General features: G+C 43.7%; 1 protein-coding gene across 1 annotated transcript in view; it reads right to left on the bottom strand.

Annotated features, from left to right (window-relative positions):
* CDH13 (cadherin 13) overlaps positions 1-23,426 on the bottom strand; it is a 1,030,614-nt gene that overhangs the window by 388,710 nt on the left and 618,478 nt on the right. The window contains exon 6 of the mRNA XM_019413211.2: positions 766-910. Coding sequence (XP_019268756.2) covers positions 766-910 — 145 coding nt within the window. The remainder of the gene's footprint in view (positions 1-765; positions 911-23,426) is intronic.

The raw sequence follows: 23,426 nt of genomic DNA, 5'->3' as shown, positions 1-23,426 counted from the left end.
GTATGTGCTCATTCCGGTGAATTTTAAGACTTACAATCAAAGTCTAGTCTCGTAATAGGGGCTTTTCGACTTTGCTCTCTACTTTCTCAAGCATCCTACTCAGCAGTGACTTCTGCTGCTGGTCACAGAATGCATTTATTCGTATCTCTTGTGCCAAAAAAAGGGAGCTCTAAATTCTAACACCTTCCCTGGAAGGTTAAGTGTGGAAAAAAGATAACAGGAGCTCTGTAGTAACCCTGTGATTTCCATAACGTAGGTGCCTGTATTTCCAGAGAGAAATAAAATGTCTTGCCTTTGGCCCCGTGACTGAGGCCACAAGGTTTCTCCATGCACCTTGTGTAAGGAAAAGGAGGGGGAAAAAAAAAAAAAAAGTCGTACCTGTTTTTTCCAAAATGGTTCTTATTAAAAGACAATTACGAAAAGGAATGACTGAGGAGCCTGGGGTGGGGACCTTAATTTTCTTCAAAGGCCTGCCATCCCACAGAGTTCAACCTTGGGCCGTCACAAGGGTGAGCTAGATCTATTCACACAGCCTTGAAAGATCCTTGGAAGGTCGCTTTCAGAGACGAGGAGAGAGATTTTCACAGCCTGCAACACCCCAGGCATGTTCTGAGTTCCAGATTTCCAGGGCTTGCTTCCACCCAGGGAAATAACTGATGTATATCACAAGGCGGAGCAGGAAGAAAACAGTCTCCAGCATCCCCAAAGGTCACATAGTATCCCACTTCCCAAGCCATTATGCTAATGGAAGCCAATGTAACATACCTGTCGGTGATCCTTCCATGACATGGCCAACGTAGGGGCCTTCCCGAAAGATCGGTCTGTTGTCATTCTGGTCAATCACGATGACTTCCAGAGGAACCGGCCCCTCGAGAGTTTTGCCACTGACATCAGTGGTCTCCACAAAGAGCTATTGGAGCAAAGAAATTGGGGGAGAGAGAAGGCGTTAATTCATTATGAAAATTGAAGTCAGGTTCTCTGGAGAAAGTAGGTTATGCCAGCAATTTTAGGAGCGCTTGGCAATATTCAAGCTTCGGTCTCAATGGATAGTCACTGGAACTAGAATAGAACCGCAACATTATAGAATAAACGACAAATTTCAGTTCATATTAGGTTCCCCCCTGGGAAGTTCACAATTAATTCATCAAATCTGCAAAGGAAGTCCAAAAAAGAAAAAGAAAAGAGAGAAAACATTCACAATCAGCCATAGCTGAGAAAATGTGCTTACAATGTTTCTGTTTTTTTCCCCAACATCATTATGCTTAAAAGGAACGTTATGCTAATAAAAATAATTGACTAAGCAGTTATGAACAGAGTACATTAAGAAATAACTGAAAGCGTTTATGACAATGTTTAGCAGAAATTCGGGTCAGTAAATATTTAGAGAGGGCCTTCCCAAGGCAAGGAAGGCATTTGCACGGGTCCCGAACAAGACCTCGGGATTGCTGCCCACAGGGCCCCTGTAATCGAGGGGTTTTTTCACAATCCCACAAAACACTTCCATACAGAACTACCTTCAGTTTGCAAGGATGAAGAAAATAATCTCCCCCCCCCTCCCAAACCCCAGCTTTATTGTTGATCTTGGAAACAAGGAGTTACATCATGGCATCTCCAGTTACCGTGACCTTATGCTCTCCTTTTCTGTGCCTGATTCTGCCTTGGTCTAACTCGGCGGCAACACTAACTTCTCCTGGGATGTCAGTGCTGGTCCCTGTGCTGGACGAGGCTGGGTATTTCCCCGCAGTTGCAAACCTTGGGGAAAGGGCTTCTGCAGGTACAACCAGCCCACTTTTCACGAGCCAGGTGGCCTTGAGCCATACCCCTACCCTCTCATTTTCTCACCTGTGAAATGATGTTAATAAAACCACCCATGGGGCGCCTGGGTGGCGCAGTCGGTTAAGCCTCCGACTTCAGCCAGGTCACGATCTCGCGGTCCGTGAGTTCGAGCCCCGCGTCAGGCTCTGGGCCGATGGCTCAGAGCCTGGAGCCTGTTTCCGATTCTGTGTCTCCTTCTCTCTCTGCCCCTCCCCCGTTCATGCTCTGTCTCTCTCTGTCCCAAAAATAAATAAAAAACGTTGAAAAAAAAATTAAAAAAAAAACCACCCACAATTAGGAATAAGAATCAACATTATCCAGTGCTTTACTGGGCTTACTCCTCGATGAACTCATCTGGTCTTCCTAGTCAGACTGTGAATCATTTGCAAGCAGGGAATGGAAGCCAATTAAAGGTTAAGTGGTAGATTCTGGATCTGACCTCATGAAGTCAGCCTCCAGGGTTTATATTTTTAACCATTACCCACAATGTTTTTAAAGCACCTACTCTGATGCTCTCCCACGATATACCCCCAGGAATATTAGCCGCTGCCATTGTTGCTACTCGTACTGTAATCAGCACTACTGTCAAAACAAGCCCGAATTAGGAAAGGAGAAGAGAAACACTTCTGTTACAAATCAGCACGGTTGGACCCCACCGGATGGTGCTTCAAACGGCGATCATCCTTTCGAAAGAAATGTGGGAAAATTCCACAAAAGCTATTAAGGGCTCCCACGCTTTGTTCCATCTGGATACCACTTCCGGGTGGGTTTGAGTTTGGAGGCACTTACGTGTAGAAAAACATTCACTGTAGTGTTATTTCATGATTAGGACAATGAATCACCACTGGCGTCCGCTAAATGCCCAAGCAGGGGGGACTGGTTGAATGAATGTTTTTACGACATAAGAGAATACAGCCATTGGATAAAATCATGATTTAACCTTGTTGACCCCTTAGAATATTGTGCGTGAAAAAGAGCATGGTCATCATGCATGTGTAACGTACGTCTGTGCACAGAATTTGAAGGTGCTAAGCAAAAAACGAACCCAGGTAAGCTTGAGCAGAATATTCTTTTTCACTTTTTTCTGTAGTATTCATCCTTTCACTAGCAAATAAATGGGCAGAGGCTTTTCACATCTGCACACAAAGGAGAGCTCACAGAGAATGAACTATACTTTGATGCTTTTTTTTTTTTTTTTAACATGCTATGCAAATTCTACTAAACCAAGGAAAGCAAACAAAACCTTGGGGCAATTTTGTGTAATAAGGACGGCCTGACCTTTTGTCCTCCCAGAATAGCCAAAGACTTGACTTTTACTCAAGCAAAACCCCTATGTCTAAAGACAACAAATATCTGGGATCTGAACCCTAAGCTTCTTGTTGGTTTGTACACGTAGGGCAGGGAGAGACCGAGGGTCCCCGATGGGTAGGTGGCAACGTTAACAAGCAAGGGAGCTTACTTACGGAGCTTATCTTAGGCAGCTGCAAGACCGGGAGATCTCTGCACCGCCCCCCAGAATTCCGAAAGTTTACACAGAGGCCTTCGCAGGGCTCGACCAAGTGTACCATCCATTGGCCCAGCAACACATCGCTCTCTCAAAGCTGCAACCTTGAAAACAGCTCCCACTGTGGGAATGGTGGGCAGACCTTATCTTCCAAGGACGGGGAAGGCGTGAGGAACCTCTCTGATCGATTGCCTGAATCCGGCTTCCGGGTCAACCGGAGGTCACGACCTGGCTCATGAACTCTCGATGACCCTCTCCAACACTTCCCCGTTGAACAAGCTTTGGGCAGTGTCGGAAGCCACAAGGAGGCTAGAGGAACAGAATCCACATTTCCCCAAGTGTGCAAAATGTTGGAACTGGGAGGGTAGACTCCAGGTCCATCTCAACATAAGGGAAAGACACACAGAAACTAAGGAGATATAACTGATTAGGGTGACTACGAAACGTCCAGCTGAATCTGATAAAACCAACAATGTCAGCACACAACCTGATAGCATTTTGTGTTACCATACTACCCAGAGTTTGATTTCTGGATTTTTCAGTGGAAAGCAAGATCATTAGAAGCGAAGTGCTTTGGAACAGCACTCAAAAATAGCAAAGTGCTCTTAAGGGGCATTTATTAATTTGAAAGTCAATTTAACAGAAAGTTCATTGAGATATGAATATATGTCAGTCCCTACCCTGAGTGTTACAAATCTAGCAGTCAACAAGATATTCCGGCATGAAAGAGACAGGTAATAGGCAATGTAAAACACAGGAGTAAAGTAATTTCAGTTAGAGATAAGCAACATGAAGGGATAGAACAGGGTCACATATTAAAACTACACTGTCTAGAGGGGCCTGGGTGGCTCAGTCAGCATTCGACTTTGGCTCAGGTCATGATCTCACAGTACATGAGTTCGAATCCCACGTCGGGCTCTGTGCTGACAGCTGGGAGCCTGGAGCCTGCCTCAGATTCTGTGTCTCCCTCTCTCTGCCCCTCCCCCATCCATTCTCTCTCTCCCTCTCTCTCAAAAAAAAAAATTTTAAAATTAAAAAACAAACCTACACTGTCCAATTTGGAAGCCACTAGCCACATATGGCTATTTAAATTTAAATTAATAAAGATAAATAAAATAAAAAAAAATCTAGTTCTTTCATTGTGTTAGCCACACTCAAGAGCCCAGTACTGGTCACCGCCCTGGACAATGTGCCCCGGGTGTTCCTCCTTCTCAGGCTTCCAGGCCCGAACTGCAATCAGCACATTGGACTCTCCTGGATCTCAGGCCTTTCGACTGGGACTCAATTACACAACCAGCTTGCAGAACCAGCCTTGCAGAAGTCACGGGACTTCTCAGCCTCCTTAACGGTGTGAGCCAATTGCTTACAATAAATCCCTTTGTATAAAGATGTATGTATATGTGTGTATATCTATCTATCTATCTCTTTATCTCTTTTATTTCTCTGGAGAACACTGACTAAGACAGGCTTCCAGGGTATCTTTTCAGATTTTTAATTAATTTATGTCACCCCATAATGGACATCCCTCAGGAGTTTCTCATTCCTTTACTTAGACAAGTCTTTTTATCATCTGGCCCCAGCCCAGTTCTCCAAACTCATTTCATGTCCTAAGAGATGCCCTTTGTCCTTATTATCAAACTACACAAATCTTTTTTCCGTTTTCCCAATTTACGCTGCTCCTTCCCAGCACAGGTACTTTCACACGTGATCCTCCCGCCTGCTGTCCTTGGTCGACCCTATTTGTCCCTCAGATCTCAGCTCAGATATCACTAGCAAAGAAGATCCTTCCCTAGTCCCCCAGACTAACTAGCCTGTCCCCGGTTTACAGTCCCGTGGTATGGTACCCTTCCTTTACGGCATTTTCCATAATATAGCATATTTATTTGTGTGACAACTCAATTAACGTCTGCCTCTCTGACTGGTCCCATGAAGGCAGAGGTGTGATGAACGTTCTTGACCATTAATGAATCCCCAAGGCTGAGACCCAATGTCTGCACATAACAGCCACCTGATTTAACACTGATGGCACAAAGCTGATTTAATATTGATTGCATGAAGAGGCAGTACCTCTTTAAGAGACTGGAGTCCAAAGTTTGGCCTCGGCTCTGGCCATCTGTCCTTTCTGTCCATCCCTGGCAGGTACGAGCTGACAGTCGGTCTGAACTCCATGGACTGTCAGTCAGGTGACTCTTCGTGCAGTCTTAATCCATGAAATAAGAACCACAGTGGTAAATAATACCTAACTACTTTAAATTAGTTACTTGCCTTTTAAAGAAGGGAACTAATGTTTATTTGGTGTCCAATGCACGTCTGGGCTTCTTATGCATTGTCTCATTTGGCTCAAAACAACCTGTAGAAACACCCACTGCAGCAAAACTCAGAGAAATATTAAGTACTGGTCTATAAGCAAAAGCTAGTTTGTGATCCAGCTGGATCCAAACGCAGGTCTGACTCTAAAATTCATGCTTTCTTCCACTCTGCCCTCATTTGCCAAATGGTCTTTCATGGGCTTCCTTTGCGTTTTTGTTTTATTTTCTTTACTGTGTTATTTGCTTCATAGTAAATAGCTTTACATTGCTATGTTTCATTGTTGCCCCATTCAAGGCAAAACTATCCATGAATTTAGGGATATGATGAGCTTATTATAAATTTTTCCTGATAAACATGAAAATACTTATGAAAACACTACAGGCTTAGGGGCACCTAGGTGGCTCAGTAGGATAGGCGTCCGACTTCAGCTCAGGTCATGATCCACGGTTCACGAGTCTGAGCCCCATGTCGGGCTCTGTGCTGACAGCTCAGAGCCTGGAACATGCTTCAAAGTCTGTGTCTCCCTCTCTCTGCCCTTCCCCCTCTCGCGCTCTGTCTCCTTCCATCTCAAAAATAAAGAAAAGTTAAAAAAAATTTTAAATAAAATAAAACACTATAGATTGGGGAATATTACATTATTAGCCTAGCTACAACATGCTCCCTTCTAGAATGTCAGATTTTCTGAAAAGAAAAGAAAGAAATTTTCCCTCTTATAAATGTGCCTCTCAAATGATCAGGGTGAGTAGAGTGGGAAGGGAACATGGTATGCAAATCACCCATAATCTGTTTAAAGCAAAAATACTTTATCCAAGAGTAGAGACATGAGGGTCCTGTGTGAACATGAGCCAATTCTCCCACCTCAAGGGCGTGGTAGATGGGCTCCAGGTTTCCATAGAAATAGAAAAGCCCACAGAGATTTTTGTGTAAGGATGCCATTGTGAGTTTATTTATAATAGACGATCTCTCAAGGTTGAGAATGTTGGAAGATTACAAAAAAATTTTTTTTAACATTTATTTATTTTCAAGAGACAGAATAAATGGAATTCAATATCTTTTTTTTTTTTTTTAGGTTATAGATCTAAAGCCATTTTGTTGAATAAGTATTAAAATGTGTTTTATAAAACACGATATTCTCCAAAAATCAAGGTTGATATATAAACATTTAAAGGATAGCCTAAGCAAGCCAGGAAGGGGCTGACAGAGAGGGAGACACAGAATCCCAAGCAGGCTCCAGGCTCCGAGCTGTCAGCACAGAGCCCGACATGGGGCTCGAACCCACGAACCATGAGATCATGACCTGAACTGAAGTCAGACACTTAACTGGCTGAGACACCCAGCTGCCCGTGGAAGATTTTTAAAAACCAGATTTTCCACTATGGAAATATATAATGTTTCCTGTCATAGGAGAGAAGAAGATAAAATGAATTCCTAACTTGTATGGTTAGTATGAAACTCAAACTGCCCTTATGTTTTGCATCTAACTTCTTACATAGTTAATTAATAGAGTATCATACCCATTTATTATAGGCTCCTCTCATAGAGACTTCTGTGTTCTGTGTGTGTGGGGGGGATATACTCATGGCCCAGTGAGATCACAGACAACTGAAAGGCAAGAACACTGTTTCCTAGGTATTCCTTCTATACATAAGGGCCTTGAATAAAGAAAGCACTGATGGATATTTTTACCAAGTTTCTGTTTGCTATTCTCCCACCCTCCCCACCTACCAACATGTCACAAAGATCAAACCAGACTTTCCCATTGAAGACATCCTCAGTGATCACTGAAATCACAACCAGACTTTGAATCAGAAAGCCTGTCTTCCGATTTGGGGATATGCTACCTTAGAGCATCTGTGGCCGGTGGGATGACAGTCTTCCTAAAAATCTTTATGTCCTACTCCCTGGAACCTGTGCATATGCTAACTGACATGGCAAAGCAGAATTAAAGTTGCCGATCAGCTGGCCTTAAAACAGTGAGATCAGCCTGGATTATCAGGTTGGGCCCAATATGATCACAAGCGACCTTAAGAGAGCAGGAGAGGAAAGGTCTGAGCCAGAAGGTGAGAACAGACTTGAGCAACCCTCACTGGCTTTGAAAATGGAGGAGGAGGCCACCAGTCAAGGAACGTGAGCAGTCTCTAGATGCTAGGAAAGACAAGTGTCCTCCTGCATAGACTTCAGAAGTGAAGGGAGGCCCACTGGCACATTGATTTTAGCTCCATGATGTCCGGGTTGTACTCTGACCTATGGAAGCGTGTGATAACAAATTTGCGTTCGTTCAGGGTCGCACATTTGTGGTAATTCGTTGCAGCTACTGTGGTCCCTAATGTATGGGTCAGACCGTAACATTTTTAGAACGAAGGCAGGTGTTACTATTAACTATTAAGCCCAAACAGGTGCACACCAAGCCTGCCCTAGGCGAAGAGGGTAACATGACAACTCGTGTAATTAAGTAATTTCGACTTCCCAGGTCAGTTTGCCCACGTAACAAATGGTGTTCGGGATATCATTCTCCATTTTGTTTTTGTTTTGAGTAAAAAGATAAAGGACTGTGTGTAGCACAGTTGCTGGCACGTAGGAAATTCTAAACAAGGTTTGTTAGATCAGGGGAGAGTTTGGTGACCTTGGCCTTCGTTTGCTCCCAACAGACCTTTACTGAGACTTTTGAGAAGGTGGACGAAGTACCTCGATTTAATCCTTGTCAGCCATTACTCCCTTCAAACTTCTTTCCTATCTCACTATTCCAGATTTCTCTTTGACACCAATTACTTGCATTTCAAGTTAGTTTTCTTGGCTTTGTTCACTTATCTAAGTTGAATCTCATTATGGGCTAGCTCCTGGAGAGTTCCCAGGGAAAAGATATTTTTAGCCTTTTGTTAACATTCCCCTGCCTTCACTTCCACGGCTCTGTGTGGCATCTCCCCCTTGACGGACTGGATGTGGTGTTTATAGCTCCCTCTAAAAGTGATCAAAGGGGAGATTCAAGTTTCCGACTCGCTAGATTATTAATTAAGGATCTTGATACTGTTATCAAATGTTCTTTGAAAAGCTTGCTCCTCTTGGACTGTAGTATTTCCTTTGTTGATCCGAAATTTTACTTTTAAAGTGTGTTTTCCACCAAACATAATGAAAGCATATATTTTTTTCTTATGTATGCATGCTCACAACCATGCTGGACTTCGAGGGCATTTTTCTATTTAATTTTTGAACTAATTTTAATTATGTGTAAGAAATCTATGCAGATATTCAAAATAATTTTATTTAAGCAGCTTGGGTAAAGTCCTACTGAATATCCTCTACCCCAAGAGGGGACACAGGCTGAAAATTTTAATTGGTTCAAGTAGAATTTATATAAATCATGGATATTGGAATTGTACCAGATCAATTAAGGATACATACAAGGGTTAAGGGGATTTTTGTACAAAGATGAGAAATATAATACTTTCGAAAACAAAGCTGTAGGAGAAAATTACTGAGGATTTTATTTTCACTTGTTGTTCTCTGTCTCCAAAAGCAAAATTCAGAGAAAGAGAAGGGAAAGAATGCAGTATCTTTTTTTTTTTTTTTTTTTAGTTTATAGATCTAAAGTCATTTTGTTAAATAAGTATTAAAATGTGTTTTATAAAACAGATATTCTCCAAAAATCAAGGTTGATATATAAACATTTAAAGTATAGCCTAATAAATTCCAGGTGGATTAAAGTATTAGGAGAAAAAAAACCCATTGAATATTTATGTGATAGAGTGGGGAAGGCCTTTCTAAACTGGTATTAAAGATATAAGTTAAGTGAATTATTGAGAGATTAAAAAACTCAAAAGCAAGTTTTTGTATGACTAAAATATCATAAACAAAGTAAATAGAAAACTGGGAAAAGTGGTTGTGTCATATAAAACAGATGTTTACCATCTTGAATATATAAAGAGCTGGTTAAAAATCAATAAGGACAAAACAACAATTAACAGAATCAGAAAACAAAACAACAACAAGCATTATAAAATTAAATGAGGTAACTTTTTGCTTCCAACATTGCCAAAATAATTAGGAAAACCTAATAGTCAGTGTTTGTCAAACATAAGGAAACAAATACTCATGCATTACTGATAACACTAAAACATCTTTCTGGAATGCAATATGTCAATATGCATCCCAAGCCTTGAAAACATGTGATGTTGCTTATAGAAATTTAGCCTGGGGGATATCTGTGTATCTCAGGGACGAGCAGGTGGGGTGGGGGGTGTTTGATAACATGCATATTCATTTCAATGTTGCTTACAAACAGGAAAAATTACATGGGGCGCCTGGGTGGCTCGACACAAAGTAGAACACGACATTGCAGAAACACTTCAGGGAATGAGAAAATATGTTAATGGTATGGTGCTCATAGTATGAAGTAAACGTTTGACTGCAAAATAGTACGTGAAGTATAATGTCTTTTTCGAAGAAGAGGCAAAGACATTACACAATTAAGATTACACTGAAAGATTAGCAGTGATTTTTTTTTTTTACTCTGCTTCTCTACACTCTTCTAGATTTTCTATAATGGGCATGTGTTAATTTCAGAGTTAAAAAGCATCTATGAAGTTTCTATTAAAATTGACTGCAGATTGGCTACGGTTTATCACAAGTGGGGAGTCACGGGAGTAAGTTAAACTTCAGGACATCTGGCACCTCTCAGTGTTGACGATTAATGGGAAGCACGTGAGCGTTAAGTATGACAGGGGATCATCGGTATTGCAGCACAGCCAGTGGCTGGCTTTTCCCCTCTCCCAGGCCTCTGAGTTTTGGATTAAAAAAAGAGTCTCAATGCACTTGACAGAATTCCACAGTAGGGAACTTGGACTCTTCAAATTTCGTTCCCTTTTTTTTTTTTTTTTTTATGTTTATTTATTTTGAGGGAGAGAGTGGGGTAGGGGCACAGAAAGAGGGAGAGAGAGAATCCCAAGCAGGCTCTGTCAGCACACAGCCCGACACAGGGCTCTACCCCTCGATCTGTGAGATCATGACTTGAGCCCAAATCAGGAGTCGGATGCAGGGAGCCTGGGTGGCTTAGTCGGTTGAGTATCCAACTTTGGCTCAGGTCATGATCTCCCGGTTTGTGGGTTCGAGCCGGTGTTGGGCTCTGTGCTGACAGCTTGGGGAGCCTGCTTTGGATTCTGTGTCTCCCTCTCTATCTGCCCCTCCCTCCCTCACACTCTCTCGCGCTCTCTCTCTTACAAAAATAAATAAACATTAAAAAAATTAAAAATGAAAAGAGTCGGATTCTCAGCTGACTGAGTCACCCAGGTGCCCCTGTTTTCTGAGCCCTCAATGTTATCAGGGTCTGCTTTTTCTCTGAAGCTTCACTTTTAATCTTGCTAATCAAGTCTCAGAACCAGGAAAGAGCTCAGGTTCTAAGCACGAACTTCAGATTTAGAGTCCTCATCTTTAAGAGGGGAGAGGGGCACCTATCTCACAGGGTTTATGTGAGGTAAAATACATGATGTTTGTAAAGCACTCAACAAAATACCTGGCACATAAAAAATGCTAAATAAATAGAAGCTTCCAGTTATCCTTAAAGGTTTTTTTGTTTTGTTTTGTTCTGTTTTGTTTGTTTTTTGTTTTTTTTTTTTTTTTGTGAAACAAACCGAAAATTCTCTGTAACATTAAGTTTCTGATTAGGGTTCATGGTCTCGGGCATCTAAGGAAAAAGCTGCCTTTAGGAAGCTGAAGCTCATTTTTTTAATGTTTAAAAAACTTTTTTTAAGTTTATTTATTTTTGAGAGAGAGAAACCAAGCAGGGGAGGGGCAGAGAAAGAGGGAGAGACAGAAAATCCCAAGCAGGCCCCACACTGTTAGCACAGAGCCTGACTCGGGGCTTGATCTCAAAAACTGTGAGATAATGACCCAGATCATGACCCAGATCATGACCTGAGCCTAAACCAAGAGGCAGGCACTCAACGGACAGAGCCACTCAGGCACCCCTTATTTGTGTAATGTTTATTTATTTTTGAGCGAGCACAAGTTGGGACATTGGGCTCTCACCAAATGTCCAGCTCCTCGTCCCTGCTACACTGGTCCTGCTGTCTGGGCTGTGGGCCACCCATGCCCCTTGGTCTACTCAGCACTGTGGGTCTGCCTCTAATCCTGCTCTGGTTCCTCCTTTGGAACAAAGCACAGAACTCTGTGCCCCTCCACTTGTGCCTTTACCAGCGGGGGCAGTGCTTTGTTTTTGAAATTGAAGAAAAAATATATATGTTTTATTTTGTTTTTCGAGAGACATACGGGAGGGGCAGAGGGGGAGACAGAATCCAAAGCAGGCTCCAGGCCCTGAGCTGTCAGCACGGAACCCGACGCGGGGCTCGAACCCACGAACACGAGATCGTGACCTCAGCCGAAGCTGGACGTCAACTGACTGAGCCACCCAGGTGCCCCTGAATTTTATAAACCAATTTGACAATAAATGTCCTATGTAATAAACAAACAAACAAACAAATAAATAAATAAATAAAAATAAAAATAAAATTAAAAAAAATTTTTATTCTCCTGAAGGTGGAAGAAATAGCACAGAGAGGTACCATGCACTCTTTGGCCAGTGTCCCCCAACGGTTACCTCTTACAAACCACAGTAATGCAAGCAGAACAATGGCCTCAATACAGTCTTGGATCCTAGATTTGCTGTTTTATTTCTACTTGTATGTGTGTGTACATGCACACATACCTGTATACTTAGTTCTCCACCTACATGCACCACCACAATCAAGAGACACAAGAGTTGCACTTCTAGAAGTGTCTTTTGTGTGGAAGAACAATGCCATATATGTGTGTATATCTGTATCTATATCTATATCTATATCTATATCTATATCTATATCTACATGAAGGAATTGCAAACAGGGTCTTGGAGAGGTATATGCACACCCATGATCACTGCAGCCATTATCCCAACAGCCAAGAGGCAGAAGCAACCCACGTGTCCATCAGTGGATGAATGGATAAGCGAAATGTGCCACAAAGATATACATGATGGAATGTTATATAGCCTTAAAAAGAAAAGGACTCTGGCCACACGCCCCACATGCTACGGCCTGAACCAGGAAGACATTATGCTGAGTGAAACAGGCCAGTCGCAAAATGACAGCTACTCCGTGATTCCTCCTATAGGAAATATCTACAGTAGGTCAGATTCATAGACACAGACAATGGCGGCTATCGGGGGTGAGGGGAGAGGGAAAAGGGAGCTGTTATTTAATTGGCATAGAGTTTCAGGTTTGCAAGAAGAAAAAGTTCCGGAGATCTGTTTCACAACAATGTGAATATCATTATCATCACTGAACTGTACGCTTAGAAGCGGTTAAGATGGAAATTTTTCATAATGTGCTGTTTTATCACAGTAAAAAAGAAAACTAATTTGCATGGGAATCACCTGGAAACTTGAGTAAGGCAGAGTCCCAAGGTCCGACCCCAGGGATTCTGTAGGTGCTCAGCAGCCTTAAGACATGTAGGGTAATGAACTACACAAATAATCAGGACCGGCTGACTTCCCCCAGTGCCGGCGCGTCGCCGAGTCACCCCCCTTGCCCGTCTACATTGTTTCCTTAAGCATTCACTGTCTCTCTTTGCAACAGAGGGATCGACATTAGCTCCTACGTGAGTGGCGGTGCAGCTACTGAGTTGAAGAAGCGTGGGGCTCACCAGCTGATGCCCAGTCCTCTCCGCCCCGTCCAGTCCATCCGCTGGTCCTGTGAGCCGTACCTCGTCCACCCTGTGTCTGGCCATCTCTCACCAGCTGTTGGTGGCTGGGGCCACCGCAGGGCTAAGTCCCCCTCGCCGCAGTATCGCGAGCATCTCTTAATTGCATTCTCTGCTCCTATGCTACCTTACCGTCACTATTCGCCACCCAGCGTTCCTGGTGACCTTTGAAAAAGCAGATGGGATGGTGTGCCTGGGTGGCTCAGTCGATTAAGCATCTGGCTTGGGCTCAGGTCATGATCTGGTGGTTTGTGAGTTTGAGCCCTGCATCGGACTCTGTGCTGACAGCTCAGAGCCTGGAGCCTGCTTCAGATTCTGTGTCTCCCTCTCTCTGCTCCTCCCCCACTCACACACTCTCTCTCTCTCTCTCTCTCTCTCTCTCTCTCTCTCTCTCAAGAATAAATAAACATTAAAAAATCCAAAAAAACCAGATGGGACCTTTCACTGTTCTGCTCCCCAATCAGCCCACGTGACTTGTGTCTTAAGTCCTCCCTGCAGCCCACACAGCCCTGACATGGACCGTGGAGCATCCTTGGCCCCATCTGCCATCACTCTCCCGGAATCCTTCCATCCTGGCCACATGCTCCTTGGTGTTTCTCAAGCCAGCTAACTTAATTTCCATTCCGCGGTCCCTGAAGACACTGTTCCCTCACCTAGAACACACTTTCCAAGGAGTTTTTGTGGCCTGCCCCTCATTCCATTTATGTCTTTCCTCAAAACAGAGGCCTCCCTCAACTCTTTGATCAAGTACAGTCACTCTTCAATCAATGCTCATCCTAATCCCTATGTTGTTTCCCCGGCTCTTGCTATCACAGGCCTATGATGCAGATGCTTCCTCAACAGTTGCCAGAATGACAGCTCATGGAAGACACAGAAAATGTAAGACGCGTGGAATGTAAGCTCACGAGGACAGGGAGACTTGCCTGCCTGGTTCCCACAGTACAGTGAAACACTGTCTTTCATAGAGCCGGTTTTCAATAAATGTAACAAATGAACAATGGATGAGCTAAGGGCTTTGAGTTTATAAGGAAGTCTCTTTTTCTCTAGAGGACAGATCAATAGACAAGAAAGAGGTGACACTTGTCATTTGAGAATTCCCTGAGGGTGAGCCCAGCTAAGAGGCAATGTATTGAGAATTCAACCGTAGCATTTTCTGCCTATTCCAGAGGAAGAAGCCACGATCAGCAAAGTTGCCATAACTCTCTAAAGTGGGCAAACATATTTTACATGGGATTATTTGTTGTTTGGCGATGACTGATAGAAAACTATTTGGTTCTGATACACATATTACTAATAAGCATATTTAAATGAAACTTGATACGAACTTGATACGAATTCTAGCTCACCAAAGTGAGCCCATCTGTCCCTGCCTTCATAAACGAGGCAGTGCAAGCTACAAGAATTGACTTATATTTCTCACAAAAACCCCTCTTTACCATTCTTATGCCCCGAGGTCAGCATCTCTTCTTGGATTTTTTTACTTGTGCACAAAAATGCCTCACACAGCCAGACATGACCGTGTCACGATCAGATACATTCTGTTAGATTCTTCTGGATGTCTCCTCTGACTGCTCCATTTTTTTCCCTCCGTTTGACCAGATGCCCCCAGCGTGGTACACAGGTTCTGTGCTTCGGAGTACGGACAGTCCACATGACAACCAGCCTGCATCGGGCTCCATTCTGGACCATCCAGACTCCCCCGGTTCAGCGCCACCAACTTCCTCCAGCATCCTGGCCAGCCCAGAATGAAGATGCCAGTGTCACTCGTCACTTTGCTCATGATGTCCCTTTCTGCATGTTTCTGGGCCAACTGGAGAGGACCTGGGATTACAGATCTACCCACCCACCCAGACCGTGCAGCAAATGGCCCAGCGAGCGTGCCCGTGCTGTATATGGGGCACATGCTAAGGAACCCGAATTCATCTGACAGTGCCCTTCTCTGGTAAGTTTTGTTAGGCTGGACCTCATGAAGCTGAAAATTTGGTAAGCTCGAAGAGAATCAAATGTTAGTAATCCCAGCTCAAATCCAGCCTGCTGTCTGTTTCTGTAAATGAAATATCGGAACAGGGCCACCCTCACTCACTGACCTGTTGTCTGAGGCTGCTTTTTCACTAGAATAGACCAGCAGAATCGAGTAGCTGCAAACAGTCTCCATGGCTCACAAAGCCGAAAGTATTGATTATCTGGCCCTTGAGAGAAAAACTTTTTTGTATGCCTATTTTAGAACATTTGGTGCAAAAGGAAGAACCCGGAAAATACCCGGGGAGAAATGAAAGTTTTGATGTAGATTACAGACCCATCTGGACAGCTTGAAGTCTCTAGCTAAACTCTCTGTCTGGTGGTCACGAATTCATTCAACACATACATTCTATGCCCCATCATGCTTTGGTTTTGCACAAGATCCTTGATTTATAATAGTTAAAAAATACCGCCATAGGATTTTTAAGGCTCATTTATAGTCACCATTTCGTTGGATTAAATAAGCATCATATAAATAATAATAATTACTATTTTTAATTTTTTAAGGTTTATTTATTTATTTTTTCAACGTTTTTTTATTTATTTTTGGGACAGAGAGAGACAGAGCATGAACGGGGGAGGGGCAGACAGAGAGGGAGACACAGAATCGGAAACAGGCTCCAGGCTCCGAGCCATCAGCCCAGAGCCTGACGCGGGGCTCGAACTCACGGACCGCGAGATCGTGACCTGGCTGAAGTCGGATGCTTAACCGACTGCGCCACCCAGGCGCCCCAAGGTTTATTTATTTTTGAGAGAGAGAGACGGAGTGTGAGTGGGAGAGGGGCAGAGAGAGAGGGAGACCCAGAATCCGAGGCAGGCTCCCGGCTCCAACCTGTCAGCACAGAGTCCGACACGGGTCTGGAACTCACCGACTGTGACATCATGACCTGAGCCGAAGTCGGACACTCAACTGACTGAGCTTCCCAGGTGCCCCAGCAGCCTATAATTCATTATTAAGCAAGGAATGACATAGTAAGGAGATTGCATATAGACTGTGGGTGGGGCCTGTCGTGAGAAGGCCTCTCTGATGGAAGCCGGCAGAAGAGGAAGCAACGTGGCCACAGAAAACCTGCCCAGAAGCCAGAGGGAGGGAAGGAATGAGAGAAGGGGGGGCAGTGAAGAGATGGCAGGGCCAGGTCAGAGGGGCTTGCAGACAAGGTTTAACCTTCTGGCTTCTTTTCTGAGGGCAGCTTAACACGACTGACACTCTCTCATGGAGCCACTTGGGAAAACAGTTTGGAAGTTCCTCAAAGACTTAAGTATAGAGTTACCATATGACCCAGTGAGGCCACTCCTACTCATACACCCAAGAGAAATGAAACACAGGTCCACAAAAACGGGCCCGTCACAGTAGCATTATTTGTATGAGCCCAAAGCGGGACACAACCCACACGCCCATCAACAGTGACTGGACACACACTTAGATACTGGACACACACAATGGGATGTTATTCACCCAAAATAAGGAAGGAAGCACGGGCACCCCGCCACAACGTGGATGAACCTTGAACACACGCTAAGTGAAAAAAGCCAGACACAAAAGGCTGCATGGTATGTGATTCCATTTATGTGAAATGTTCAACATAGGCAAATCCATAGAGGCAGAAAGTAGACTGGTAGATAGGCAACCCTAGTTGCCTAGGGTTGGGGATGGTGAAGAGAATAGAGGATGATAGCTAATGGGAACAAGGTTTCTTTCGAGGAGACGAACATGTTCTAGAATTGATACAACTCTGAATACACTAAAAACCATCAGATTGTATACTTTGCTTATTGAATGTTTATTTATTTATTTTGAGAGAGAGAACAGGAGTAGGGGAGAGGGGCAGAGAGAGAGAGGGACAGAGGGAATCCCAAGCAGGCTCTGCATGGTCAGCACGGAGCCCGACACGGGGCTTGATCTCAGGACCCATGAGATCATGACCTGAGCCAAAATTAAGAGGCGGACACTCAACCAATGGAAGCCACCCAGGTCCCCCTGAATTGTATACTTTATTTATTTATTTATTTATTTATTTATTTATTTATTTTTTATTACATTAAATATAACTTGTTGTCAGATTGGTTTCCATACAACACCCAGTGCTCATCCCAACAGGTGCCCTCCTCTATGCCCATCACCCACTTTCCCCTCCCTCCCACCCCCCATCAACCCTCAGTTTGTTCTCAGTATTTAAAGTCTCTTATGCTTTGCCTCCCTTCCTCTCTGGAACTTTTTTTTTCCCCCTTCCCCTCCCCCAAGGTTCTCTGTTAAGTTTCTAAGGATCCACTAACGAGTGAAAACATATGGTGTCTGTCTTTCTCTGCTTGACTTATTTCACTTAGCATAATACCTTTCAGTTCCATCCATGTTGCTACAAATGGCCAGATTTCATTCTTTTTCATTGCCAGGTAGTATTCCATTGTATAGATAAACCACATCTTCTTTATCCATTTTTCAGTTGATGGATATTTAGGCTCTATCCATAAAACTTGGCTATTGTTGAAAGTGCTGCTATAAACATTGGGGTACATGTGCCCCTATGTATCAGCACTCCTGTATCCCTTGGATAAATTCCTAGCAGTGCTATTGCTGGGTCATAGGGTAGATCTATTTTTAATTTTTTGAGGAACCTCCACACTGTTTTCCAGAGCGGCTGCACCAGTTTGCATTCCCACCAACAGTGCAAGAGGGTTCCCGTTTCTCCACATCCTCGCCAGCATCTGTAGTCTCCTGATTTGCTCATTTTAGCCATTCTGACCAGCGTGAGGTGCTATCTCAGTGTGGTTTTGATTTGTATTTCCCTGATGAGGAGCGACGTTGAGCATCTTTTCATGTGTCTGTTGGCCATCTGGATATCTTCTTTAGAAAAGTGTCTATCGATGTCTTCTGCCCATTTCTTCACTGGATTATTTATTTTTCGGGTGTGGAGTTTGGTGAGTTCTTTATAGATTTTGGATACTAGCCCTTTGTCTGATATGTCATTTGCAAATATCTTTTCCCATTCCATCAGTTGCCTTTTAGTTTGGTCGATTGTTTCCTTTCCTGTGCAGAAGCTTTTTATCTTGATGAGGTCCCAATAGTTCATTTTTGCTTTTAATTCCCTTGCCTTTGGAGATGTGTCAAGTAAGAAATTGCATTTGTATACTTTAAATTTAGAGTGATTTGTGTGGTGTTTGGACTTTATTAAATTCACATTTGTAAAGTGGAGCACAGGGGGCCAGAAGGTGAGCTGCAATTCAACATAGACCGTGACAGAAACTGGAACAGAGAAACTTATTACCCACCAGTCCTGGAGCAGGGGCAGGGCACACCCTGAAGGGCCGCATAGGGGGATCAGGACAGAGTGTATGGAGAGTGTGATGGGACCTGGGGTACGTTCCTTTATTAGGTCTGTGGGTGCAGTGCTTTGGGGATCCTGGGCTAAAGCCAGGTTGGTCCACTCAAACCAGAAGAGCAGAGTTTTGGGAACTTCACAATGTTCTTATCTAAGAGCTGTTCCAGGGCAAGACCCTGGGAAGCAGAGGGACTATTGGTCACCAGCGCTCTTGGGAAGTCACAGCAGGAACTGACCTTTGCATGTGGCCCTGTGGGCTGTTCCCTAGGACCTAAGCGTGTGTGAGGGGTTGGGTGGGCTGAGGGACTGCCGCAGGCTGCTAGGTTAAGAGAAATGGGCATCCAGGCAGCGACACCAGTCGTTGAGCTAAACTCTCAGCATATAGTATATGATTTACATCTCAGTAAAGCAACTAAAAATGAAACCTCTTTATGGGTTAGGAGGTAGGAGATGGTGTGTGGTGTGAGGGAATAACTCCAACGTGAATTTTAAAAAGATCATTCTGGAAAACATGCGGAAGACGGACTGAAAAGGAGTAAGAGGGCAACGGACAGCGTAGTTGAGAATCTACTGAAGGGGTCCAGGAGAAAGATGATGGGGTGATTTCCTCTACGGAATAATGGCGAGAAACACTGGCGTTTATCCGGAACACTTAGAGAAGGGTATGTTCCACTTAATTCTGAGCTTTGGAACCAGAGGTTGAGAGTAGGAGGTTTCGGTTTTAATCCTGGATCTGTCACGGCTGTAGCTGGTGTGGGACCCTCAGCTAACCATCGCCCCCATTCTCTTGATTACAAAATATCAATAGCAACACGTGACCAACCTCCTTCATGGGGACAAATGAGATAAACGGATAGACAATATCTTCCGGCGCAGAGCAGTACATTCTGCATGGATGCCAGGTTTCCGGGAATTGAAACTCAAGGGTAAACACTCAATGCCAACTAAATTAAACAAAGTGTAATCCTTCTCTGAAAATTCAGAAAGCAGTTCTAAACTCCCGAGGGCCTAAGAATCATTGTTATGAATATCAGTGATTAATTATAACCTGTAGGTACTAAGTAAGTAGGAGACGGTCCTGACATTATAATGACTGTAGCATCACAGGCTGGATGAAGTTTTTAAAAATGAATACATTAGTAAAAGAAAATCTAGATATTGCGTCCTCCGGCAGATTTTTGACACCCCCGTGGTTGATTCCCCCTCGGGTGCCCGCTTCTCACTGCAGAGACCCCCTGGGGAACCCTGGGGCACTGCTTACAGGTATACATTGCTGTGCACCGCCCACCCCCCAACTATTGAGTGTAAGGACTGGTTTTATACTCCTCTCTGTCCCTTTAAAGTCCGGCGTGCACTAGAGGCTCGATATTTGGTAGTTGAAATAGATGAATGAAATGAATCAGTCCATGAACAAATGGACGATCGTTGGTGCTTCCTTTTCTTGAGAAATTAGACATAACGCACCCTAAAGCTACCGAACCCTTTATGCTTTCTGGTGCCTCGGTACCTATGGAAGCAAAGGCCTCCTCGCAAGATGCCCGCTGTCTGCCTCAAGCTCATTTCCATTTCCGAAGAAGGTGGCAAGGGCTTAAGCCAGACCACTGAAGGGCTGCTCCTGGGAGACCCTGGCCTGGAAATGTCAAAGGCGCCAATCTCATTTCTAATCCCCGTGACAGACATAATGTGTGGGTAGCCAAAGCCCTTGGTTTAGCTCCTCAGGTGTTTCTGAGCCCCCTCAATTATCCCAGGTCTCTGGGCTGACCGTATATGGCCCCTTATCTTCCTGAGACCGGTTATTTTGTCTCTAAATGAGTTTCCACTCCACAACTAGCCACGTTGAATTGCCTGCTCTGATTGCCTTGCACAGCTGACCCAGAGGCCCCTAAACCAGGCTCCCACATCCTGATGACTTACGTGCTCAATCTGGCCTTGACATATGGCATGGAGTTAGTTCTTAGAATGTTTTAAAACTCGTTTGCTAACGTCTTAAAGCAGGAGTGAGTAAGCTTCTAGCTTCCCAGATTAAAAAAAAATGATGAAAGAAAGAACGAAAGAAAGAAAGAAAGAAAAGAAAGAAAGAAAGAAAAGAGAAAAGAAAAAAAGAAAGGAAGAAAGAACTTGTAACAGCCTTGTGGCTGTCATTCCCACATGGCAATCTGCTAAAAGGGCTGTTACTCTCATTTTAACGGTCCTGTATTTTCCCTTGGCCCCCACAACCCCTTATTTTCTCCCCAGACCTAAGCCCGAGTGAGCATGTCATTTCCACGCTTGCCCTTTGGTTTTTGTAAACCTGCACTCATCTGCAATGATTCCCTAAGTTGTGGGTATTTGGGTTTACAGCACCTGTGACCAGTGGGTTCCAGACCAATTTTCCTTTCCTTTCGTATTTCAGTTACCCTATACTTTGGCTTCAAGATGACCCCTGTCATCTCCTTCTCTAATACCTTGGCATTTTGCAAGAAAAAAGAGCGGTGTCTCTGTTAGCAGTCAACGCCAATTTAAATAATTCCATTGCCAATGAATTATGTGTGACGTGCTTGCAAAGTGATCAATTTGTTGTGCTACTAATTAATTCTGTGAAATTACACATTGCCAAGAGCTTTCTGGCCAACTCTGTCAAATGGTGTGAGAGAAAGTCAACTTTGGAAAGGTAATTCCGGGTGACCTGACCTAAATTAGCATGTTAATAACGGGGAGTTGGCTCCGCTGGGTTCTATGCCTGTTTGTGCAACTTCAGGCCCAGCCCTTTACAGACGAGTTTTCAAAACGATGAGGTAAGCCATCCACAAGTCCCCTTAATTCCAATTTTCCTCTATATGCATTCCGCGCACCGTGTCCATGAACTCTGTGAAATGTTTCATTAACCTTCAGTTCTCGTTAAAGTATTACCTAGTGGCGTCGTATGGCTTCTGTTTCCTTTAGCACATCTTTCATAACTTTGTACTTTCTAGAGACTTCAAGTTCAAACTAAGATATTGGCCTTGGGATATTTTCTCTTCTCAGACTTATTCCACAACAGTTCCTAAACCCTCGCATCGCCAAGTCAGTTCAGTGAATTCCAGCTTTCCTGTCCCAAGCCAGACACCTGCTGGGCTCCAACCGGTGGCGGGGGGCTGATTGCGTGGCTGGTGGGGGTGGGTTCCAGTTCTCATTCCTCAAACTTGATCTCTGCCCTGTGATCTACAACTGGGACTGAGGCAAGAGAAGCTCAAAGCAGGTATATTTCTTTTTTGATTTGCAGCACTGATTACCTGAAAAAAAATATCTTTAGAATATTTGATCGGGAAAAAAGTCAGTTCTCATAGAAATAATAGCTTTTTTAGTGCTATTTGTTTAACTGAGGTGAGTAGGGAAATACTCTTGCAGGTGATAGACATTTTAAAATTATTATCTGATTTCTGTCATTTGTTCTGACCTGCTTATTTTATTCCCAAATCAGATGATTGCTTTATCCTATATGCAGCTACCATTTCCCAGCAATATCTGGGCCTCAAAACAGTTTATACTTCCTCCAAAAGGGTCTTGGACAAGAAGTCCTGTTTCTTTTTTTTCCTTTTTAAATATTGTTTTTAAGTTTTATTTATTTATTTTGAGAGAGAGAGAGAGAAAGAGAGAGAGTACAAGAGTGAGCTCGAGCAGGGGAGGGGCAGAGAGAGAGAGGGAGAGAGAGAGAATCCCAAGCAGGCTCCTTGCTGTTGGCACAGAGCCGGACACTGGGCTAGAACTCATGAACTGTGAGATCATGACCTGAGCCAAAATCAAGACTCAGACGTTTAACCAATGAGCCACCCGGGCGCCCCTTATATAGTCCGAAACGATCCGTGTTCAACCCAAACATGACCGGCTGTCATGTGCCGTGGGTTCACTTAAGAACCAACCAAAATCCAGTTCCCATGATACTGGGTCTCTACGGTGGGCGAACAGGACTGATCGCTGCATTTACTGAGAGTGTTTGAAGGTTTGAATGAGCTGGTTTTGAATGAACATTTTGAAGAACTGGAAACAGTGATCCCTTTGCTTCTCCCCTAAATTTTAACCTTGACCTGATTATTAACTTAGAGCCTAGTCAAGCTTTCCCTGTACTTGCAATTCTTAAATCCATATGCAATTTCTTTCTCTCCACCTGTCTTCTCTCCTACCTGGCATATTTCTTTGCTTCTGCTATTTCTGTCACAGCTTTGCATATATGACATGATGTTTTATGAAACTCGCTTCATGCCTCTATCACTAGTTTTGTTTAGTAATTTAAATCTTATTCTCCTTGTTCTTAATGAAAAATATCGATGACTTCAATATTTTCCATTTCTCTTGCCAAGAAGTAAATTGTGAAGAAATGATTTACTATTCTATGACACTCCATTCATTCTGGTTTTTTTTTTTTAAGTTTATCTACTTTGAGACACACAGAAAGAGGGTGAGAGACCAAGAGCATGAGCTGTGGAGGGACAGAGAGAGAGAGAGAGAGAGGGAGAGAGAGAATCCCAAACAGGGTCCGTGTTGTCAGCGTGGAGCCCGATGTGGGGCTCAAACTCATGAACTGTGAGATCACGACCTTAACTGAAATCAAGAGTTGGACGCTTAACTGGCTGAGCCACCCAGATGCCCCATTTCTGTTTTTTCGTGCACCCAGGAACACAAGGAAGTGCTCGTGCTAGGATAAGAGGTACGGGCCTACAGAAAATACTGCATCGACTTTCTAGCCTTGGCTTTGATGACTTCGAGGTGTCTACTTT

Source organism: Panthera pardus, unplaced genomic scaffold (assembly GCF_024362965.1).
Source record: "Panthera pardus isolate Hobbes unplaced genomic scaffold, ASM2436296v1 HiC_scaffold_19, whole genome shotgun sequence".
NCBI lineage: Eukaryota > Metazoa > Chordata > Mammalia > Carnivora > Felidae > Panthera > Panthera pardus.
This window is presented reverse-complemented; position numbering and strand designations above follow the sequence as displayed.